This window comes from Ovis canadensis, chromosome 3, assembly GCF_042477335.2.
Source record: "Ovis canadensis isolate MfBH-ARS-UI-01 breed Bighorn chromosome 3, ARS-UI_OviCan_v2, whole genome shotgun sequence".
Taxonomy (NCBI): Eukaryota; Metazoa; Chordata; class Mammalia; order Artiodactyla; family Bovidae; genus Ovis; species Ovis canadensis.
The window spans coordinates 208,717,896-208,741,483 of record NC_091247.1 but is presented as its reverse complement, the minus strand read 5'-3'; the positions used below and the strand labels follow the sequence as shown (position 1 = coordinate 208,741,483).

General features: G+C 46.3%; 1 protein-coding gene across 2 annotated transcripts in view; it reads right to left on the bottom strand.

Annotated features, from left to right (window-relative positions):
- The window catches only part of DUSP16 (dual specificity phosphatase 16), a 90,838-nt gene that overhangs the window by 30,567 nt on the left and 36,683 nt on the right, over nucleotides 1-23,588 (bottom strand). For both annotated transcript variants that reach the window (XM_069585664.1, XM_069585665.1), the window contains exons 3-4: nucleotides 18,959-19,549; nucleotides 17,687-17,825 (exon numbers count right to left, since the gene is read on the bottom strand). In XM_069585664.1, the coding sequence (XP_069441765.1) occupies nucleotides 17,687-17,825; nucleotides 18,959-19,186 (367 nt within the window). In that variant the 5' untranslated portion in view covers nucleotides 19,187-19,549. The remainder of the gene's footprint in view (nucleotides 1-17,686; nucleotides 17,826-18,958; nucleotides 19,550-23,588) is intronic.

Below are 23,588 nucleotides of genomic sequence, written 5' to 3'. Positions count from 1 at the left end.
CGAAACACACCCTCATCAGCTGCACCAGTGCAGGGAGCTGACACCGGCACCTGCAGAAGGAGAAGTATCACCCTTTTTTATCCCCTGTGTTGTTCAGGGCAAGGGTCAGCAGGACCCTCTGGACACCCGTGTGCATCATCTGTGCTTACCGTGGCATGCACAGTGCAGCCAGCTGGATGGCAGCAAGTTAGTGCCAATAACCAGTCCACTTGCCAAATGTAAGTGTCCATCCCGAGCCTCCAACCCAGGGGTCTGGACTGTTTTTATTCATAAGCAGTTTGCTTGTAAAGCTCTTATGGGAACATGGGAGACAGAGTAGGAGGTTCCATTACAGAAACCCCACTTCCTTCGTGGAACCGACGGGGTCCTCAGGGTCTGCACCTGCTCAGAGTGAAGATTTCATGTCTTGCCCTTTCCAAACATCCTTCCAGCCACACAAAACTCACTGTCAACTTACATGCTGTTCTCTCACCACCACCAGCCTATCCCACACAGTCTATGTACACACACAGGGTATACAAACCACACACACTCAGGGAATACGAACCACACACACACACAAACAGCATACAAACCACACATACACACAGGGCATACAAACCATACAAGCACACACGACATACAAACCACACACACAGGGCATACAAACCCCCCCACACACACACAGGGCATACAAACCACACACACACACACACACACACAGGGCATACAAACCAGACAGACAGACAGACACAGAGCATACAAACCACACACACACACACAGAGCATACAAACCCCCCACACACACACACAGGGCATACAAACCACACACACACACACACACAGGGCATACAAACCAGACAGACAGACAGACACAGAGCATACAAACCACACACACACACAGGGCATACAAACCACACACACGCACACGCACACAGGGCATACAAACCACAACACAGGGCATACGAACCACATACACACATGACCGAACATCAGAGGGAAGAAGAACACAGGCCGCTGTACTGAGTTCTCGTCCAGGCTTCACCATGTTCTGGTTGTCAGGTTTGCACAAGTGAATGACGCCCTCTGGCTGTTAGTTTTCCTGTTCCTAAACTGGGAGCAGTGATCAGACCCCCTCACAGAGCTGTCAGAGGACGGAGAGGATGGGGCCAGTCAGGATGCCTGAGAGCTTGTGCCTGCAGAGGAAGCGCCCCACGGCACAGGCATCAGACATCCAGTTCCCAGCCTCGTCTGTGGCCTTCCCCCATCGCTAGTCTGCAGCTATTCCTCAGCAGGATTCACCTGAAACAGAACGAAAGCAGCAGTGCTCCGAAGGCTGCATCTCCCAGAGTCGGCTCTGGAGCACTGACCTCCTGCAGGAAGCTGGCAGATGGGACACTGGGACCTGAAACACTACATGGGCATTTCTCCCTAGGAGACTCACAGCTCACATATTAAAAGCTCTCTGAGGAGCCTAAAAACCTCTAAGGAAACTGGTTTACTTTCGTTTAATTCAAGGTTCCCAAACTTATTTGACCATGGAATTTCCCCTCCCATTTTATATCTTTTAATAGCTGGTGGAACTCACAGGAAACATCAAGTTAAGGCCGTTGCAACTACTGAAATAGAGTAAATTGGAATTTCCACACTTAAGAGTATAACCCACCAGCTATCTCAAAAAGGGATCAGTTAATACAGGCATTTTCTGGTAAGATGACAAAGAATCTGCTTGCAATGCTGGAGACCCAAGTTCCATCTCCAGGTCTGGAAGATCCCCTGGAAGAGAGAATGACTACCCACTCCAGTATTCCTGCCTGGAGAATCTCATGGACAGGGGAGCCTGGTGGGCTACAGTCCATAGGGTCACAAAGAGTTGGACACAACTTGAGCAACTAACATGTCCACTTTTTTCCCTTTAATACAGGCATATGTATATGCCTCTCATGATTCAGGATTTATAATTTTGCTTCTATTTATGTTTTGTCCTTTTCAGTCTCTTTATGGCATAATACAATCATTTAAGGTGAGTTTTTTCCCCTCAAGTAATTCTTGTAAAAACAAACATTAAAGAATCTCAACATTCTTGGCCTATCTTACGCTTGCTTACCCAACACAGTAACTGACAGCCGCAATTCTGATTACAATTTAATTGAATGGGTTTAAATTTTAACTTCCAGTAACTTTTGTGGTTCTGGTATTTCTCTAAGAAACTGCTGTCATATTTTTTTTTCCTATTCTGGCTCCAGAACAGTTCAGGGGATGGTCTCTCTCATTTAAATCCAACAAAACGGGAGTCTACGAAGTGTTCTCAGAAGACAGAAACCGGACCATCCAAGGAATTCCATTTTAAACTTATAAGTCATCATATTTACAAATAAGTCATCCTAGAGTTACTGAACATGTACTATGTGACAAGCATTGCTCTAAGCACTTTACAAGTTTTGTTTGATCGTTACAACCCCTTGAAGGAGGTGCCTGGGTTATTCCCATTTCACAGATAAGGTAACTGAGGTTCAGAAAGGCACAGACTGATAACCAACAGGGCTGGGATGTGAGCCCTGGCAGCCCAGCTTCAGACTGTACTCTCATTGGCTGCATTAGACCACATTTCTAAAATGCCATGGAATTAAGTGCCACGTTGCCTAGAATGTGAGCAACGTATCTGCTGCCATCTCTGGGGTCCTGCCTCATTTCAGCATCGTTTCACTAGGCTGGAAATGGCCAAGGCCTCTCCCAAACAGACAGAAGAGCCGTGCCACGTGGCTCAGAAGCGCTAAGCCACGTGGCTCAGAAGCGCTAAGCCACGTGGCTCAGAAGCGCTGATGAGGCAGAGAACAGAGACGGTGGCTTGACCAGAGACGCAAGAGCTCTGTAAGCTCGAGGCGCATGAGACCAGTAGCAAAACCGAGGATGGACTGGGGCTAGCGGCTGGCTCGCGGTTACAGTCTGTGAACTGGTGGTGAGGCTGTCCTGCGTCTTGGTGACTTTCAGCCCGTTCCCTCCAACAAACTACGTTCAGAGGGGATAGAGTCTCTAACCATCGTAGAGTGAGAGTGGCCAGCCTCGGCTATTCCAAGTCCAGCTCTATCATTCATGCTATCCTAAGTCACTTCTAACTTCAGTGGGTCTAAAAAAGTAAAATGTGAGTGCGGTGCCAGAAAATTCTAATACAGAAAACAGAAAGAAAACAAACCACAATTCAGCATCAGAACAACCCCCCAGAGCCAAACAAAACAGGAATAACAGGTGGTAAAACACATCATAAAGCAAACAGAACCCCCCCTTTTTGTAAACAAATTTTTACAACTAATCTCTAGCAGCACAAACCCAAACAGCCTTAAAATATTTAACAAATTTCATTGAAATCAGTGCTCAGTCTGGCTTGAAATGTCCCAAACCAGGACTCCTGGTCACTTCCACAGGAGTCTACCTTGGCAAAGAGTGCATTTCCCCTGATCTTTATCTCTGACAATGTTCCACTCTGCTGACATCCGCCTTTATTGACAGTTTTTTCCATTCACTGACCTTTCATTCATTGCTGGACTCCAGTGACCCTGGTTTCATTTCATTAATTAATCACAGATGAGACACCTCCTGATCTACCCAAACCCTCGAGAAACTATCTGTGGCTTCATCAGCAACTCAGTTTTGAAATATGTCTAAAATGTCCCTCTTCCTCTATTAACTAGATCCACACAAGGAGAACAGTACAATTCATCTACGTGAACTCTGTGACAAGGGGATGACAGATGCAGAGTAGAGAGACATCTCGGCCCTCGCTCCTGACTCTGGTGTCCGGATCCCAAGTTAGAGTCTATTACGCCAAGAAGGCACAGTGTTGGCTCAGGATCCCTTTGTTTACTGTGAGACCAGCACTGGAAAACTGTCACGCTCTTGAAAAGTTTTAAAATAATTTTTAAAGTTGTCAAAGGATTTGACTCAACCGTCCAATCTGGCCAAATTTCTCCCATCCCTGGATTTTATGCTGCTTATCGTCTAGGAATGGAGAAAATAGAAAGTCAGACAACCCATATGTTCTTCCCTAAGACAGACCTGAATCTCGGAACGTTGCACCCACTAGGGCCTCTTGTGAATGCTTGTTTTTAAAAGGAAGGAAGACACATATGCAGACACCCTGGCCTGTAGAGAAACGGAGGTAGGGAGACCAGCAGACAGACACACAGACAGCACTGGCCTCTACAGCTCTGGACAGATAGCCAAACAGATTGCAATGTTAAAAATCCATATTCTGTCTGTTGTCCACTACTTCACCAGGAGAATGCATGTTTATAAATAAAAACATACATATTACTTTGGAAAGAGAAAACATTTGGTACAGCTTAAAGGCATTCGTGATTTGTATGTTGCTTTCTTCTCGCTCAGCCAAGAAAACACTTCTTAAGAACACCTCCTTCATAATTCCAGCCATAAATATAATTTTCTATAGGAGCCAATGTTAACCACCATCCCATTTTCATAGGGAGAAAAACTGCCAAGTAAAAGAAAATATACATAAAGAAACACCACTAAACAATTCTAATTGGTCATCTTTCTCTTTCTTCTGACCCTGGCAGTTATAAATCACAGCGGTGTTTCTTAAAAGTATATTTCCATAATCAACAGAAGTAGCACTGTACTACAGATGAGTGATGTTAATTTTCAGATTCAAGTTCTAAAAATGCATCCCTATCCTTGAAGTCAAACCAGAGATAAACATCAACTCCATGATTCCGAAGACATTTCACTGCAGGAAGAAATAGAAGGCTGCCCACTTATGCTTCAGTTCAAACAGGCAGCAGATCTAAGAGCTTTATCAGCTGTGTGTGCACTAAGTCACTTCAGTCGTGTCCGACTCCTTGAGACCCCGTGGACTATTGCCCACCAGGCTCCTCTGTCCATGAGCTTCTCCAGGCAAGAATGCTGGAGTGGGTTGCCATGCCCTCCTGCAAGGGATCTTCCTGACCCAGAGACTGAACCTGTATCTCCTGCAGCTCCTGCACAGCAGGCAGATTCTTAACCCTCTGACAGCTACCCAAACTGCGAAGTGGGATTCAAGGCAACCCCTTCCCACACTGGGGATGAAGTCCATGGCTATGTACAGAAATCTGTTTACACAAAACTCCACTTCATGAAACACATTCTTCTAAACAGTCACATGCAAATTTAAGTTCCACTCATTAAATCATTTTCACAGTTTACATAGTCTCATAGGTTTTCAATATTGTTTTCATGTAGTTCAATCCTTTTGCAAAACAAAGTTCCCTTTTCTGTGGCATAAATATGACCCATTCATCTACTTATTCTGGAATGTATGTGAAGGACTGAAATGGAGTATTCCTGTGTCTGTACACAACAGCTCTTTCCATACTGAAAGTAAAATCTGGGCTTTGCTACTGCGCAAAGGAGACAACCCTAATATCAAACACTGAAATGTTGAGATGTGTATCTTGGAAGTACTGAGTTGGCCAAAACGTTTGTTCAGGCTTTTCTGTACACTGTCATGGAAAAACCCAAATGACGTTTTTGGCCGACCCAGCATGTTAACTGCTCTTAAGAATAATTACTTTGCACTTTTAGTCTGAAGTGTCTGCTTCAGCCAACTTTATTCTTTAACCATTTAAAAATATTCAAGGATGGTCACAATTCTCCTGGGGTCTGCAGACCGTATATATGGAGAGTTGAAACTAGTTACATAAAATGAAAAGAAGAAGAAACGCAATGTAATTACATATCTGCAAAGAAAGCAAGCAAAAATATGTAACTGTGGGAATACCCTGGTGGTCCAGTAGTTAGGACTCCGGGCTTCCATTGGAGGGGGCATGGATTTGATCCCTGGTCAGGGAACTAAGCTGTGTGGGCGAAAGAAAAAAAAAAAGTAACTGTACTTTTCCAGTGTTTTCCAGTGTACAAAGGTTGGTGTAGGGAAACCCAGCCACACAGGAGGGCAGAGAGCCTGGCACACTTTTCTTAGCAGCATCAGCAGCAACTATGTCCTACCTAGTTAACTGTCTGCTGAGCAGCACAGAAGAGAAAAAAAATTCCAAATGACGTGGAGCATTTATTTTAAACTTATTCCACCCTTCCACTCCCTCAAGAGGAAGGGGGCAGACATGCATTTCTGTGAAGACCTTCCCTCCAGGAAGCCTGAGAAGAAGCCTCCATCTCATGAAACCTGCCCCATAAATGACACTTCCAAGCTCCCTCTGTATGAAGTCACCAATCACCCGGCACGGCGGGGATGGGACATTCCAGCTAAGTTTTGGATTAACATCGTTATCCAACACAATAAATGACTTAAAATTTTGCAAAATACTAGCATTAAAAAAAATCACTAAATACTAAAAGAATGTAACTTATCAGAGTTCTTATGACTCATAATTTCTAAAATTTGCATTCCTTAAGATAGTGTTATCTAGATCGATTCAACTGGCAAAATCCTGAAGTGTTGTTTAGTAAAAGAGTTCTCAGAAGATGTTGACTGACATTTTTTTTTTAACTCTTTTATTGATGTTTTTAAAGTTATTATTTATTTATTTTTTGGCCATGCAGAGCAGCATGTGGCATCTTAGTTCCCAGACCAGGGCTTGAACCTGCACCCTCTGTATTGGAAGCACAGAGTCTTAATCACTGGACCACCAGGGAAGTCCCTGGGCTTTCACACTGGTGATACGTAACAATGCCCAGAGACTCTTTCTCTGAAAACACATACACACAGAGCTAGGCAGGACTCTTAATAAATCCCTTCACACAAAGATTGTTCTGAAGAGTACAGCCAGAACAACCAATCAAAAGGAATTATGGCCAGAACCCACCCGAGTGAAGGCGGTGAGCACTGTAAGCAGAAGAGAGGGTCAAAGGGGCCACCCGCTGGGTCCTCCGGTGACTTGAAGACACAGCCCAGTGAGCAGCCGCCGGGGGCTTCCTGAGGAGGCAGGATGTAGAAGGCCTCTGAGGTGGTTCAGGAGATCACCTTTGCTCTGGTGGTGGTGGTTTAGTTACTCAGTTGTGTCTGACTCTTTGAGAACCCATGGACTGTAGCCTGCCAGGCTCCTGTCCCTGGGATTCTCCAGGCCATAATACCAGAGTGGGTTGCTATTTCCTTCTCCAGGGGATTTTCTCAACCCAGGGATCGCATCCGGGTCTCCTGCATTGCAGATGGATTCCTTACCGAATGGGCCACGCTGTAGTTCACCTGGAAGTCAAGACTTCCAAGGTTGCATTTGGGAACTTGAGGTCCCAAATTCCAATCTAACATTTTCAACCCTCTTTTGGGCATTTGCACTTGAAAGACTTATTGACATTTTAAAAATAAATTCCAAGCCCATGTCTGCTTCTCTTTCACTCTCTATCCCTGTACCTGTCGGCCCCGTTCTCCCAGTCGCCTTAGCAGCACCCTCCTGGCATGGCAACACTCGAATTTGCCTTTGCGACGTCTGTCTGTCTGTCCCTGCCTCATCATCTCCCCTACCACACCCCTGCCTGTGAGCTCTGAGCTGCATCACTGGATAAATTCAGGAACAGCTCTCTTTGATCCACCTGTCCTTTCCCCAACTGGCTTCCACTCTGTTGCCCGATTAAGCTCCTAAAATAGTTCTGATGTAACCTGTGCTCCCAAATGCCCAGAGAATGCAACCCAAAATTCCTGGTTAGCCACTCAAGCCCCTTCATCATCTGACCCCGCTCTACTGTCCACCTTCACTGTCCCTGCTCCACCCACCACATCCCAGGTCCAATCGTCTTCCTCCTGTTTCCCCAACACACCTGTGTGGTCTCATCGCCAGCCTCTGGCCATTCAGTCCTTATGAACCAGAGGCTGGCACGGATCACAGCTCTTCTCCAGCTGCATGCGCCGCGGTTCTCTTACCGTGACCAAGAGAATATACACTTTACCTTCTTATCACCCACAGTGACTCACCACCAAAACAAGCTTCATGATACAATCCTCTCTTACCATGGAGCTGCTCTCTAGTTTCAATTCTAGTACTCTGTTGCATTCTTAAAATCCTGCTGTATTAAAAAAAAACAACAACAATCTTCCCTGATCAGTGTATCTAAATATGGTCTTGCCAACTTAGAACTTCTTTAAAACAACACAGCCACAGTACTACCCTGACAAGCCAGTGGTTATAGCCCCACGCTTCCACCTCAGGGAGCACGGGTTCCATCCCTGGTCGGGGATCTAGGATCCCACAAGCTGTGCAGTGTGACCAAAAATACATATACATTGTTTGTTGTTGTTTAGTCGCTCAGTCATATCCGACTCCTTCACGATCCCATGGACTGCAGCCCACCAGGCTCCTCTATCCATGGGATTCTCCAGGCAAAAAGATTGGAGTGGGTTGCCATGCCCTCCTCCAGGGAATTCCTGACCTAAGGATTGAACTCGCTCTTCTGCTTGGCAGGCAGATTTTTTACCACTGGGAAGCATATACATACACATATATATGAATGTATACACAGCCATCACATGGCAGTATTTTCCACTGACCCGGTCACTGTGAATTCTCATTCCGTGTTTGTGGTGCCCTCCTATCTCTCCAGCTATAACACGCTGCGAACTGTGTGTAAGAATTGTGTCTCACACTTGTTTGCAATCATCTCTGGATTTCGCACAATGCTTAGCATATAACTAAATGTTTACTGAATCCTTTCTTGTTACAATGAATAGCTGTTGATGGACATAAATCTTGTGTATGCTTGGTGTTCAAAAGGATTTCCTGATTCCACTCAGCGCCGAGAGCTCTGTGGGCCTGGGTGGGAGCCAGAACCTCTTCCTACTCCTCCTCTGAGGCCCCAGAGGACCCTCAGGGTGAGTGAGGCAGCTGAGAGCAAGCAGAACATTTCTCTGATGTCAAAAAAAAAAAAAAGGGGGGGGAGGGAGACCTGGTAAATGCTGCCTGCATCATCCAGAATCCCCGGTGAGTCCTCAGGTGCTTCTGTCGTGTCTAGGGAACTTCCCTCAAGACACGTGGCTCAAGGAACCACGGCCAACAGCCCTCAGGAGACAAGCTGGACCAAGGACAGACTGACCCCCGCTGAGGACGAAGTGGCTGCTGTCTGTGCCCAGGGTCACCACCAGCAGGCAGGGCCTCCTGAGACCCCTCACCCCCATCAGGAGACAATGCTCTGAGTCAAAGGGAAAAGGGAACAGGAGTCTGGTCTCCAGAGAAGGGCTCCTCGGAGCCCAAATGGCCTTTCCCCCGTGAAGCTCAGGCTTCTAACCCACACCCACCCTGAGCAGCTCTCCCGTGCGCCCACTTTGCTGTGTCCACTCTAGCAGCCGTCCTCCTCTGGGGCCAAGTGCGCCGCCTCCCCACGGACGTGGTAGAGCATCGGGGAGGAAAGGGGCCCCCGACTGTCAGCCAGATAACACCAGAGGCCACTGGCATCTGCACTTGGTTGAGAGACGGACTCGAGGCTGGGTTGATGGGACCCTGACGATCATGCCAGGGGCTGTCTCTGGAATGGACACTTTAGTGGGACAAACTTCAGCCAATCAATCAGATGAGCAATTAGCTGACTACGGTGCGTGGCCAGAGGAGTGTGTGTGACAGAGGACACGCACCTCTGTGTGGGGACCAGGGGAGGTTGGAGGGCTGCCGTGAGTCAAGTGGGAGATTGACCCAGATATGAGGGAGAGGGGGGCACATCAGGGCAGAGAGGGGCGCCTCAGGGCTGCAGGGCTAGGGCACCCGAGACCCGAAGAACTAAAATACACACACAGAGCAACCTGAGGACGGACAAGGGCCTGAGACGAAGGTGTGAAGGCGGGCAGAAGCTGCCACTGCAGGGCCCCGGAGTCAGGGAAAGATTATGGAATTTACCCCCAAAGTGCTGGTGTGTATTAAGCCAGGGGGTGATAAAATCAGGGCTACATTAAAAATATAAAACAGAGACGTACGCTGGTGAGAGAGTGAGTAGTGGGGTGAGGGGAGAGTGTGGACAGGGTGTGTGAGCAGCGAGGAGGCCCCTGGGCAGGTGTGGAGGGGTAGTGTTGGCTGGAGTTGGTAGCAGAAGTACAGAGCAAAGAGGCCAGAAGAAAGCTCTGGTGGCCGAGAAGTAACGGGTGTCACCGAGTCTCCAAGGCATCCCAGGCCACCCCAGCCTGACCGTATTTCCACTCAATTCCCCTTCCTCTCCGTCACAAAAAGTCTATTCTGTCTCCTCCCTACTCTTAAAATCAATGTTCACTCTTAACATCTGTAATCACGTTTCCCTTCCTTTCAGTTAGTCCACCGAGGTCCCTCCCCCCGCCCCCAAATCTTACTCATCTTTCAAGGTCTGATCAAAATGCCACCGCTGTCACCAACTCTTCCCCAAGCCCGGCAGGCGACACCCAGTCATGCCCTTCACCAGCTGGCACACTGTCAACCGCACCTCTGTTTCGTTGAATGTGGGACTCCAAATTAACTCTGCGTTCTTAGGTGCGGGGGTGAGCGGTGTGCTTTCCCAGCACCCCATCCCCCAGGTGCAGCCCAGGGCCCACAAAAGGAAGCCCTTGGACACTGAGAGGCTGGCTGAATGGATAGGACACAAATGACATGATCGGGTCAGGGGAAGACTGATGTCACCGTTGTCACCCACGGGGCCTCTGGGTGGCTTGTGCAAGGTGTCACGGTGAACCATCTCTAGCATGGTCCGCAGTCCAACTATTGAACAGAAGCAGCCCCAGGCATGACGTCTGAGGTCCGGGTCACTTAGGGAGTGACACAGCTGTCTTGTTACTGTACCGGCAGGTAGCAACTGGAGAAAAGGGGCTCTAGCCTGGATAATCGCATGCAAACTGAGAAACGGAGCCAGCAAACAGACAGCAACCAGGGCGAAACGGAACCGAGTTTTAGTCTGTTTTTAGTGGCTCTTGGTCACCGCAGCTTTTTAAACATGAGAAGAGGCAATTCCTGACTTACTGCGGTACTTTGACTAGACCCCATTAACACCAATCTGTTTCACCAGCTACTGCAGGATCGAAAATGCAGTGATTGAAGACTTCCCCTCCGTAGACACGGGACAGAAGAAACGCCCCGTGGGATAAGACAGCAGACGGTGGCACCAGCAAATGTGTAAGTGGGAGGGTCAGCTCCTGCCCTGCTTCCAGGTGGCAGGACGGTGACTGGTGCCACTGAACCAAAGCAGCACATTTCTCCCATCCAAGTCCTAACCAGGCCCGACCCTGCCTAGCTTCCCAAATCAGATGAGATCGGACACGTTCAGGGTGGAATGGCAGTAGAAAGCTGCACGTTTTGTACACAGAACTGCTGAGTTTAGATTCCCGTTAAACTGGAAGTGAGTGAAGAGTCAAGCACATTTTTATTCACTCCCAGCTCTAACCACACTAGCAACTCTGAATCAGAACAAAGAAATACATACTTGGCCTTTAGCAGACATTCATCGAAGACCTTAGCTGTGTTCAGAGACGAAATGTTTCTAAAAACCCTTAGCACACACACTTGACACTGATCCCCCTGGTGAGTATCTTCTATCGTTACCCAGAGTCATAATTCAGCTCAGAACAGAATAGACTTTTATTTGATGATTCCCCCTGACTGAAAAAGATTAATGCTTAAAAATGTTATATACAGTGTATTTTTATATGTTGCTTCTTTCATACAATGTGAAGTAAGAATATGACTCTGAAGTCCACAAAGAAGCTGAGAGAGGGCTACCACGAAAAGAAAGCACAGACTTGACCTGAAGTGGGCACCCCTGATTCTCAGTCCAGCCTCCTCAAGGAATTCCAGAAGACTGGGCACAGAGCTTGGGGAGAGCTGGAGAGAGTCATTAGTAGTGTTAGTCGCTCAGTTGTGTCTGACTCTTTTGCAAACCAATGGACTGTAGCTCACCAGGCTCCTCTGTCCATGGCAGTCTCCAGGCAAGAATACTGGAGTGGGCTGCCATTCCCTTCTCCAGGGGGTCTTCCTGACTTAGGGATCGAACTCGCATCTCCTGCATTGGCAGGGAGATTCTTTACTTCTAGCACCACCTGAGAAGCCCAGGGAGAGCCATTCCTCATTTATAAATGAAAGGGCTGAGATCTGTGATTCAGCTCCAGGGTTTTTTTGCTTCAAGACTATGCTGTGCCTCATCACAGGACAGAAATGAGGGCTGCATGGACCTCTGCTCAATGTTATGGGGCAGCATAGATGGGAGGGGGTTTAGGGGAGAGTGGGTGTGTGTGTGTGTCGCTCAGTCGTGTCTGACTCTTTGCCACCCCATGGACTATACAGGCTCCTCTGTCCGTGGAATTCTCCAGGCAAGAGTACTGGAATGGGTTGCCATTCCCTTCTCCATTGGGGAAGAATGGATACATGTATATGTACGGCTGAGCCCCTTCACTGTTCACCTGAAACTACCACAACATTGTTAATCAGTTATACCCTAATACAAAAATTCAAAGTTTAAAGTTTGGGGGGAGGGGGGAAGAAATGAGTGCTGGAGAACGAACCAACTGCTGTGGGTCCCTTTTGCTCTTACCCAGAGTTACAAGAGCAAAGAAAGAGAAGGAAATAATAGAAGAGCATTTTTATCTGTAGGTTGATCTTTATTTCTAGTAAATTAACCCATTTATTCTCCATTATGTTAGCATACACAAAAATGTCCAGATTCAGAGGCTTTTCTTTTTTTTCTAATATCCTTATTTTCAATCTGGCACCCTTAGAAATATAATAGACAAAGGCAAGTAGAATTAAGTAATATGATGAATAATTAAACGCCAAGAAACAAGATTAGCTTTTACAGAGTTTCCTGGAAGTTAACAAGACCAAAAAAGTTGATCAATAAGTCAATATTGGCAACTGTTTATACCCATCAATGATGAGGGAGAACTTTCCAAAGGGATCCAAGTTCATTCTTTTTGGCTAAGATGAGGCTACAACTCACAGTAAAATGCTTTAATCCTCTGAGGGATGAAACAATGCTATGGTTTAATCCGGCTTGGTTACTGGAAGACTTTGTAGTTTAGTCACTAAGTTGTGTCCGACTCTTCTGCGACCTCGTGGGCTGCAGCCAGCCAGGCTCCTCTGTCCATGGATTTCCCAGGCAAGAGTACTGGAGTGGGTTGCTATTCCTTCTTGAAGGGATCTTCCCAACCCAGGGATTGAACCGATGTCTCCTGCATTGGCAGGTGGATTCTTACCAACGAGCCACCAGGGAAGCCCATTGGGAAACTTGTGGTTTGGTTTAGTCACTAAGTCGTGTCCGACTCTTGCGGCCCCATGGACTGTAGCCCACCAGGCTCCTCTGTCCATGGGATTTTCCAGGCAAGAATACTGGAGTAGATTGCCATTTCCTTCTCCAGAGGATCTTCCCAACCCAGGGATTGAACCCAGGTCTCCTGCACTGCAGGCAGATTCTTTACCGACTGAGCTATGAACTTACTAGTGGCTAAATAATGAATTGACTTCATATAAACATTTGCTTCAACCAGCCTCAATTCATATGGATTCGAGGCCGTGCCTCCTCCGGTGAGTGGCGTTAGGTTTTCTAGAGCTGTCAGTTCCTTGCCACAGTTCATTATTTCAGTACTGCTCAATTGTACCAGGGTTTTTATTAGATCTTAAAGCCATGCTGAAATCTACTTAAACGATGGAAACATTTTAGATACCTTTCCCGTAACAGCTGCGTATTTCTTAAAAGACTTATTTATTAATTATTATTTTGCTGCACTGAGTCTCTGTTGCTGCACGAGGGCTTTCTCTAATTGCAGACACTTGTGGTGTGCAGGCTTCTCGTTGCTGTGGCTTCTTTTGTTGTGGAGCACGGCCTCCGGGCTGCACAGACCTCAGTAGCTGATGCATGTGGGCTCTAGAGAACAGGCTCAATAGTTGTGGTGTGTGGGTTTAGCTGCTCTGTGGCAAACGGGCTCTTCCTGAGTAAGGGATCAAACCTGTGTCCCCTGTGTTGGCAGGCGGATTCTTAACTACTGGACCACCAGAGAAACTATATTTTTGCTTTACCTGAATGAAGACAACTTGCCTATCATTTATTTCAAAATACTTCAAGTTCTTGCTACACTTTCCGATTAGTTTCATCATTGTTTAATGTAATGCCTTATTCTAAACTAAAAAAATAAGTCGTATGGAATACAAACAGTCTAAACCTACCTGTGAGCTGTGAGCTAATTTATATATCAGATATTTATTGAAAACTGAAAAAGTGCTTGGCCTTGTGGGGAACACAAGATGAACAAGGACAACGTCCTTAGCTTGAAAAAGAGAAACCGGTAGGGGAGTTAGGAAAAAGAGAATCCGGTAGGGGAGTTAGGCTAACAAATGAAAAAGATACGTGACAACACAGGTTTAAAGGAGATTTTAAGAAAATAATCAAAGATGTGCATGTGGCGGATGTCTATCAAATATTAATCACTTGGTTTAGAGTACTGGCTGGGCTTAAAAGGAGAGAAAGTTGATCAGGCCAGGGTCAAGGTCCCTGGCTAAGCAGGCCCACAGATGTAGTCAATACAGGCTGAATTCACTGCAGAATCAGGTCAAAGTTTCAGGATTGGAAAGTCTTACTGATAATCAGCTGTTAAAGTGGCTTAACAGAACCCCTTTCCCTGGCAGAGAAGCTAAAGTTTACCAAGCTAGCCCATCCCAGGGCCGGACCTGCTATTCCATACGGAAAAATTAAGCCCAGAGCCCCAGCACTGCTTCCACTGTCAGGAAGACCTCACTGTTAATGTCCATGTAACTAGGTCCCACAGGTAAGTCTGGGTCTCCTCTTGCTTGAGGGAAAGAGCTTGTTAAGATACGTCTTCTACCAGCTCCTTGGGGAGGTCCTCTTGTTCCCTTTCTCCAGAGTCATGACTCTCTGAGTAAGGTGGCCCCAAAAAGGAGAATGGAGCAATTGTGAATGGGCACAATTCCTCTCCTCATATATAATGACTATAAAAAGCCATTTCACGTGTCTGATACTTTCTTTCTGAACAATCTCAGAATAGCTAAAAGCTCTAACGTGATGGAGAGATTACTGCAAGAAGCCACTTTTGTCTTTCCATTATCAAATCCCCATGGAGCCAACAAGCATACCTAACTGCTGAAAGCATCAAGGGGCAGTTGGTAGTGAAAACTGTCTCCAGCGACCCTGTCATTTCCTGCAGCACCTGTGGGGCGCTAGTGTGCTTGTCAGTTATTTCCCTTCCAAACAAAATTACCGAAGAAACACGTGTCGATGTGTCCTTCTACCCCATATCCCTGGGATGTCCTCTGACCATCTGGACCTTGGCAAAAATAAAAATAAAAAAAGAGCCAAGAACTGACAGCCCTGCCTTCCCCACCAGTCTTCCACTAACTACATTCTTCTGTCTACTCTGAGGAACAGATGCACTAACCAAGAAAATGTCCAACTGGCCAGGGGCCTTTGGATGGCTGGGGAGGCCTTTAATCATCCAGAACCCTCTCTGAGGTATCCTAAGAAATCCGGCTGCTCAGAAACTCCCAGAGAAGGCCATTCAGTGCTTGAAGCCACCTTTGAAGCTTAGAGAAATACCGGATTCTGGGGTGTGGATGGTGACACGGAGATACACATGTGTGGTTCCTGGAGCTGCCTCAGTGAGCCTCCGTTTAGGCCTAGGACACATCCCTGTGCAAAGGGGAGACGCTGAGGGTTCTGACCTAGCACTGGCCCACGGGTCCCTAGGGCTGATCTAGATGATTGGAATGAGTCCTTTCACTGCCTTGCTTTCCAATGAATGCCCCTCCCAAAGCTGGTAAGAATGTGGCTCATAAGAACCTTCCAGGTAACAAGGGCATATTCCTGGAGAAAGGGGAGGAAGCTACTTGAGTAACTAAAACTCGACATGAGCTCATTCCTCTGGGAGCATCTGCCCAGCCAAGTTGTCAGGTCAGAGGCCCGCAGGGAAAAACATCTGAAACAAGAGCCAGGTGGGATAATCACTTTCCAGGTGTGCCTTGTTTAAGAAAAACCTTGGTACTGATGATATGATTCCGAGGTAAAGTCCCACATAGTGGCCCCAGGAAGCATGAATTGCAGTCCTAAACTCAGCAACTGAGGTCAGTGGAACTCTAGAAACAGTAAGAAGGCTGAGTGCTGAAGAACTGATGCTTTCCAACTGTGGTGCTAGAGAAGACCCTTGAGAGTCCCTTGGACAGAAAGGAGATCAAACCAGTCAATCCTAAAGGAAATCAACCCTGAATAGTCACTGGAAGGACTGATGCTTAAGCTGAAGCTCCAATAATTTGGCCACTTGATGTGAAGAGCCGACTCACTGGAAAAAACCCTGATGCTGGAAAAAACTGAAGGCAGGAGAAGAAGGGAACAACAGAGGATGAGATGGTTGGATGGCATCACCGACTCAATGGATATGAGTTTGTGCAAACTGTGGGAGATAGTGAAGGACCCAGAAGCCTGGTGTGCTGCGGTTCATGGGGGTTGCAGAGTCGGACAAGACTTAGTGACTGAACAACAAGTAACAATTGTCAGATTTAACACAATTACACTCCCAGTAAAAGAGTGCGCCTACCATTCATAGTGCTGTGAATTCTCCATTACAGAGTTCTGAGAGCTACATTCTGAGACACGCTGGCTTCACTTAAGGAAAGAATCACAGCATAGAGGAAACACGTGGCAACAGATGACCTGAAAGTGACAGGTAAACTACGCTTATTCTTAAGAACAGCAGCAACAGCTGGTGAGAGAGAACTGGAGACGCGGAAATCTTATTTAAGTCTTCAGAGAGTTTAAAAGCGATAACACACCAGTAACTGATGATTCCTCTGACAACTGAAATACCTGTACCTCTAACACATAATTGCCAACATCATCAAGGTCAACGCAACCTCCTCGCAACAAAAGACAAAAGGTGTGAAAGTGATCATTTCTGTCAATATTTTGTTTTCCTTGGGTCAGATTTTTGAAGGTACGCTTGCCGATCACTGTCGTAGAACCCAATGTACACATAGCGGCTTTGTGGCAGAGGTTACCACGCACTGTCAAACTCTATTCCCTGCTCTGGGAGACCATGCGAGTGGAAGGGCTTTAGGACCATCTGCCAAACAGGGGAAGCCAAGGATGAACAGTCGGCTTTGGAATTCAATGAGACAGAACTCCCACACCACCCTCCTTGAGGGCAGATATAAAACAGCCTTTACCATGTACTTTATAAAGTCATCTGGTTGCTTAGCATTTGCAAGTTGAGACTTAGTTGTGAAAACAAACCACACAAAAATATGTAAATTAGTTTGAAAATACTCCCCCTAATTATTACAAGAAATATTCTACGCACATTCTCTTCCTATCTTGTTGTACAACATGTCCAGGACAGGCGATCTTATCACCCAGAGTCCAGTTTAACCAAGGTTCACATTGAGCACTGGTCGGGTTCTTGCCTTGGGGTGGGAGCTGAGATGCAGATTACGCTGTGTTCACAGACTGCAGGTGAAAGAAAAAGTCCCAGACAGAAGCAGCTGGCTTTGAGCCATCTGTACGGGTACACAGATCTGCGTGGCCTTCTGGCTAATAAACAGCGAATGAAGAGGCATTTGAGGGAAATCAAAAATGCCCTGGCCAATGGGGAAGGACAACCGTATTCAAGTTAGGTAGAACAGTCTCATCAGTCAAAAGCTACAAAAAAATCATTTAATGTGATGACCTCAAAGCTTCATCCATCAGTGCTTTGAGCTCGCTGTGGAATCCTGCCCGCTTACAGGACTCGTGAGATCCTGAGTCCTCTCGCTCCTGCCCCAAGCCTTACCTGCGAGCAGGTGCACAGAGCTGAAGCTCTTCTCCAGTTTACCCAGGAGGACAGTGAGAAAACAGTCTGAAGCCAGAGAGGCCACGTCCTGGGAGCTCTGATCGTATACGACAACCTTCTGACTGCAGTCAAGGTCGACCTACAACGTAAACGTGAGGCTGTGAGGAAGGAGGGTGAGGAACAGTCTCTAAATCGCTGCCACTGGGGCACGTGAACTGCTTCCTGTCTTCACTCATAACCTGAATATCAGAGGGAGGGGACATAGGTTTACTTATAGCTGATTCATGTTGGTGTACGGCAGACACAGCACATTGTAAGGCAATTATCCTCCAATTTAAAAAAGTTTTTTAAATATATTAAAAAATATTTGAATAAAAATGAGACCTGGTCAATGTACTGGATAAACCAGGCATACAAATGGTTTAGATGCTTGTGAAAATCAACTTTTATAAGGCAAACTTGATGATGTTTCTGTGTAACTGTGCTCACAACTCCTTAGTTTTAAATCCATGACACTATAAAAAGGGTACGAAAAGCATGTACAACACAACAGTATGCAACATAAACACAATGATTCTTGAGCTGAAGAAACACTTAGTGATTTCTACATAGTAACATACCAGTGGTTTAGTAAAACTAAAGCATGAATTCATTTTTATTCCTGAACAAAAGAAATCGCCTTACCTATCACAACGTGAAATTCTGGTATCCTAAGAAAAAATTGCCTTGAAGATCCTTAACTTCTGATCATTACCTTCCCACAAATGAAAAGTACTTCTAAAATAATTAGTTTCTACTTCTTCTCCCAGGGCACTTGAAAACAATGACTCCCTTTCATTATGTTTGTAAACAATAAAACACAATGTGCTGTGCATGCTCAATTGCTCAGGTATTAACTGTTAATAACACATATGTAATATTATATTTATATGTAATTACTAATTGAGTATTAATAAAATATTGTATTAAACATAACTTATTTGTGACTGAATTAATAAAACAATTGTTTTAACATTGATAGGAAAACACAGCACGTAATCAAATTAAAACAGGTTACACCTTTCTGTACAGTTCAGGAAAATTCTGAGCAGGGACACTATTTAGAATTAGTGAATTATTTTGAGATATCATAAGGTACCAAAGTTTAAAAAAAGCAACCAAAACTTCCCCAAATTACGTTCTCTCCTTAAAAAGGGGGCTTCATTTAAAATAGATCCCCATTCACTATGTTCATTTATTTTCAAAAGGAAAAGAAAAAAAGCAAGCATGTACCTTATGTTTGGCCGAGTGCTGGATGAGCTCCGTAATTAACACTTTGTCCTGTTGCAACCTTCGCTTCATAAGCTTGGAGCAGTTGATATTAATGGCCTCCAAAATGTGGGACGTATTGTATTCCACGAATGGCCGGCTATCAATTAGCAGCACTTTTTCCGTTCCACTTTCCAGCAGAGCCACCAGCCTCTCAGTAACAATTTGAGTTCCAATCATCTCATGGGCCATGACAACAATAAGTCCTCTTTTCCCACCTCTTCCTTTAATTTGCCACGATGATGTAATGGTGGTGTGCTCAAAGGCTCAGCCACTCCATTGTACTGAAGTGTGTGAGGTCAGGCTGGTGGTGACTGGATAGAGCAGAGTTAAACCCATTTTCGGCGAGAGCCCTCCAAGTGAATGTCTCTTTCTCTTTCCCGTTGATGTGTTCTCGCAAAGGCCTCCGTCCACAAAGCAGCCCCTCACATTTGATTCATAAAGAGATGACTGGAATAACCATTCCAACAAAAGATGCTTTGGGGCGGCCAGTGCATTACATCATTCTTTACCTCTGTTCCCTCGCTCCAACAGCTTGCCACGGGGCTGAAAAGCCTACACCGAGAGAGAATGACAGACGGGAAACAAAACACGGGGGTCAGAGAGAGAAAGAGCAGCGGATTAGAGGGACTGTATGATTCATAATATTTACTCCATTAATCTAATTCCATACTTGACGCACTGTTTCATGTGAACAAACAAACAAAGGACAAGTAGGTATGGCTTCAGAAAACATACTTACGATAATTCACTTTCACCTCAAAATATAAAAACTCAGAGATGACAAAAGAAGACACAGTCATGAATTGTAACCACCTGGGGGCCCAGAACTGACGGACTTATGGTACGAAATTAAAAAGAGCTATAAAAAGCCACTTCGGGTATCTTTATTCCAGATGGGTTTCCTTCATTTATTTGCTTATTTCTTGAAAAGAGCACAAAGATCAGCCAGGGATCAGGTTAGCAATCCCGTGTTATCAGGACAAAAAGGCTCTTCTGATAATGGGCGTGTGTGTGCTGTGAAGATTCCTTAAAACTGCCCTCTGGGAGAAGAGGCAGTAACCCGGGAGGTTCTGTAAATTTTGGCCACCTATTAAGGCAGACGGGGGACAGAATGACCGATGTGCTTGTCACACCAAGTGCTGAACTTGTTGCCGGGGTCTGTGATGTTCTCGCTTCTCTCCCGGCAGACCCACAGCTAAGACGCTGGCCTGGTGCCCTCCCAGCACCTCGCAGTTCTCCTTTTCTTGTACCTTGTTTTTACGAATCTCATGGACTCCCAGCCTCAGGAAACCTCACAGCTTCACTGTGGACTCTAAACCTAACAACCCAGGCAGACAGAGTCCTGAACAGTGGCCCTGACACTTCCTATCCTTTTGTCGTTCAGTCACTCAGTCGTGTCCAGCTCTTTGTGAACCCGTGGACTGCAGCACGCCAGGCTTCCCTGTCCCGGACTGTCTCTGCTGCTGCTGCTAAGTCACTTCAGTCGTGTCCGACTCTGTGCAACCCCATAGACGGCAGCCCACCAGGCTCCCCCGTCCCTGGGATTCTCCAGGCAAGAACACTGGAGTGGGTTGCCATTTCCTTCTCCAATGCATGAAAGTGGAAAGTGAAAGTGAAGTCGCTCAGTCGTGTCCGACTCCTAGCGACCCCATGGACTGCAGCCCACCAGGCTCCTCCATCCATGGGACTCTCCAGGCAAGAATACTGGAGTGGGTTGCCATTGCCTTCTCCTGACTGCCTCCCTACTCTTCCTAAATTCCTCAGACAGACCTTTTCCTATTAACACTAATTGGAGTTTTGTGCCCACCGCTTAGACCTCACCCTGACCTTCACTATCCTCATGTTCCTATCTCCCCAGTCCATCTCTGCTGATAGGAAATGCTCTGCTACGTTAAACGAGACATCCACTGTTGGCATTCAACTTCTAGAGGATAAACTATCTGACAGCAGGTGTTTGTATTATATTTCTCACCTCCACAGTGCTGTGCACATAAGATATTCAATTAACACTGTTAAAAGTAAGTAAAATTCTGTTCCAAAAATGACTTAAGATACTGAATAATTCATATTTTATTAACTGATAGTAGAACCCCTCAGGGCTTCCCAGGTGGAGCTTGTGGTAAAGAATCCATCTGCCCATGCCGGAGACTTAACAGACATGGGTTCAATCCCTGGGTTGCAAAGATCCCCTGGAAGAGGAAATGGTAACCAACCCCAGTTTCTTGCCTGCAGAATCCCATGGACAAGGAGCCTGGCAGGCTACAGTCCACGTGGTTGCAGAGAGTAGGACATGACGAAGGGTCCTGAGAGCACTGAGAACCTCTCAATCATCACTGAGTCCTGTTTCCCAGTCTCAGACTTACAAATTATTGGGCTGGCCAGAGGATCGTTCGGGTTTTTCCATAAGATCTTAAAAAGATCGACAAACTTTTTAGCCAACCCAATAGGAACTGAAGCCTGGAGAAGCAGGAAGAGGTGGGATGGAGAGAGGAGAGGTCTTGCTCTTAACTTCAGACAAATCATATTAACCTCTCAACCACATTCTCCTCATATACAAAATACAGATATATAACATCGGCTCTGTCACCCCACAGAGTTTGTTTTGAGGATGAAATTATCTCAGTAATCTCAAGTGATTAAGTCAGAAAACAACCTGTCATCACATAGAGGAAGGAAGGAGAATGCTGCAAAGAGGCCAATGGTGAACACAGGTGCCTTGCAGCTGGAATGTGAAAGACATCCCTCAGCAGATAAAGACAGAGAAACTCCATGCTCCTCTCGTCCAGCTTCAGCCAGGCTGTGCCCCTTCTCACAAGAGCCAGACACACATGGAGTCAGAAGGCACCTGAGGAACCACCTCGTCCACCCTCACATCTTACAAATCAGCTCCACGTAATATATGGTTTCTCCGTTTCTCATCTTCATTACAGGAATGCATTGCTTTTAGTACAGCCTAAATGGCAGTCAAGCACAAAAGTCATCTCTACTACAAGTAAAGAAATCAGAGCAGAGCATTTGTCCTCATTGACCAACCAACGTCTGTTTGCAAAGCACCTACCCAGGGAGTTTCTGAATCGCGTCCTGCCTGGCTGGGGACACAGTTCACAGCCATGGCAGGACCTCTGCTCAGACGGCCTGACTCCCGCCCCCCCCCCGCAGGGCTCCTACTCCCGGGTTACCCCGTTTTCCTAAGAATCCGCTCCCACAGCGAAGCTGCACTGAGACAGAGTGACGCGCCTGGTCCACACAGGAGCCCGGGCAGCACAGGAGGTGGAAACCCGAGAAAGCGAGCAGACAGACAATGGTCCGAGCCTCGGAGCCGGACTGGCTCCTCTCAATGGTGCAAGTCACTCGGGACAAAGCAGTATCTGGGTTAGCAGATCCAGGCATGAAGGAGAGAGAAGATGGCAAAAATGTGAAAACGGAGTTAGAAAGCTCTTGTGTTTGTTTCCCTTCAGCCAAAAGCCCAAATCACTGACGCTGAAGGCAGCTTGCGGCCAACTGGTCCACCAGGAAGAAAACAGTCACTCCAGACACAATGACCACAGTCTGCAGTCCAAGACAGAAGAAGACCCTTTTCCTTACCAGGAAGAGGTCTGGGCAAAGTAGCCCTGACATGAGGACGTAACAGAAACAAAGAATGAAGGTGAACTGAGGATAAGTTACACCTTTCACGTTGTACTGCAGCCAATTAGAGCTCTCTGACGGCACCTTTACAAGCACGTCTGATTTTCTGTGATCCCAGGTGACTAAGAAGAGGCTGAGGCTGCCAAGGGGGTGTGGAGGGAGGGGTAACAGTAGCCTTCAACCTCATTTACTTGCAGCTACAGAATTCTGGGGAAGTCTTTACCCTGTGCTACAACTCTAAGTTCAAAATTTTCATGAGGGGTGGGATGGGGTGGGAGATGGGAGGGACATTCAGGAGGGAGGGAGCATATGTATACCTATGGCTAATTCATGTTGATGTATGGCAGAAACCAACAATACTGCGTTTGCTGTTCTTTCTGAAGAATGTCAACACTCTGAGATCAGGAACACATTTGTAACTGGTTTGCTCTCAAAATCTTTGGCATCAATTAGGATTTAAAAGGGCTTCCCTGATGGCTCAGCAGGTAAAAAATCTGCCTGCAATAAAGGAGACACTGGAGACACCAGTTCAATCCCTGGGTCAGGAAGATCCCCTGAAGAAGGAAGTGGCAACCCACTCCAGTATTCTTGCCTGGGAAACTGCATGGACAGAGGAGCCTGGCAGGCTACAGTCCAAAGGGTCGCAAAGAGTTGGCCACAACTGAGCAACTGAGCACTAAGCGACTAAGGATTTAAAAGATACACACAGGACTTCCCTGGTGGTCCGGTGGCTAAGACTCTGTGCTCCCAATGCAGGGGGCTCGTTTCATCCCTGGTCAGGGAACTGGATCCCACATACGACAACTAAAAGATCCCACGTGCCCAACAAAGAGCAGATGTAGCCAAATAATAAAAGAAAAATACATCATTAAGAAGGAAAACCTCTTTAAAAAATGAATAAAAGATGATAACAGTATTTGATTGTTGCAACACCAAAAAGCTCATCTTATCCTAAATCTCTTCA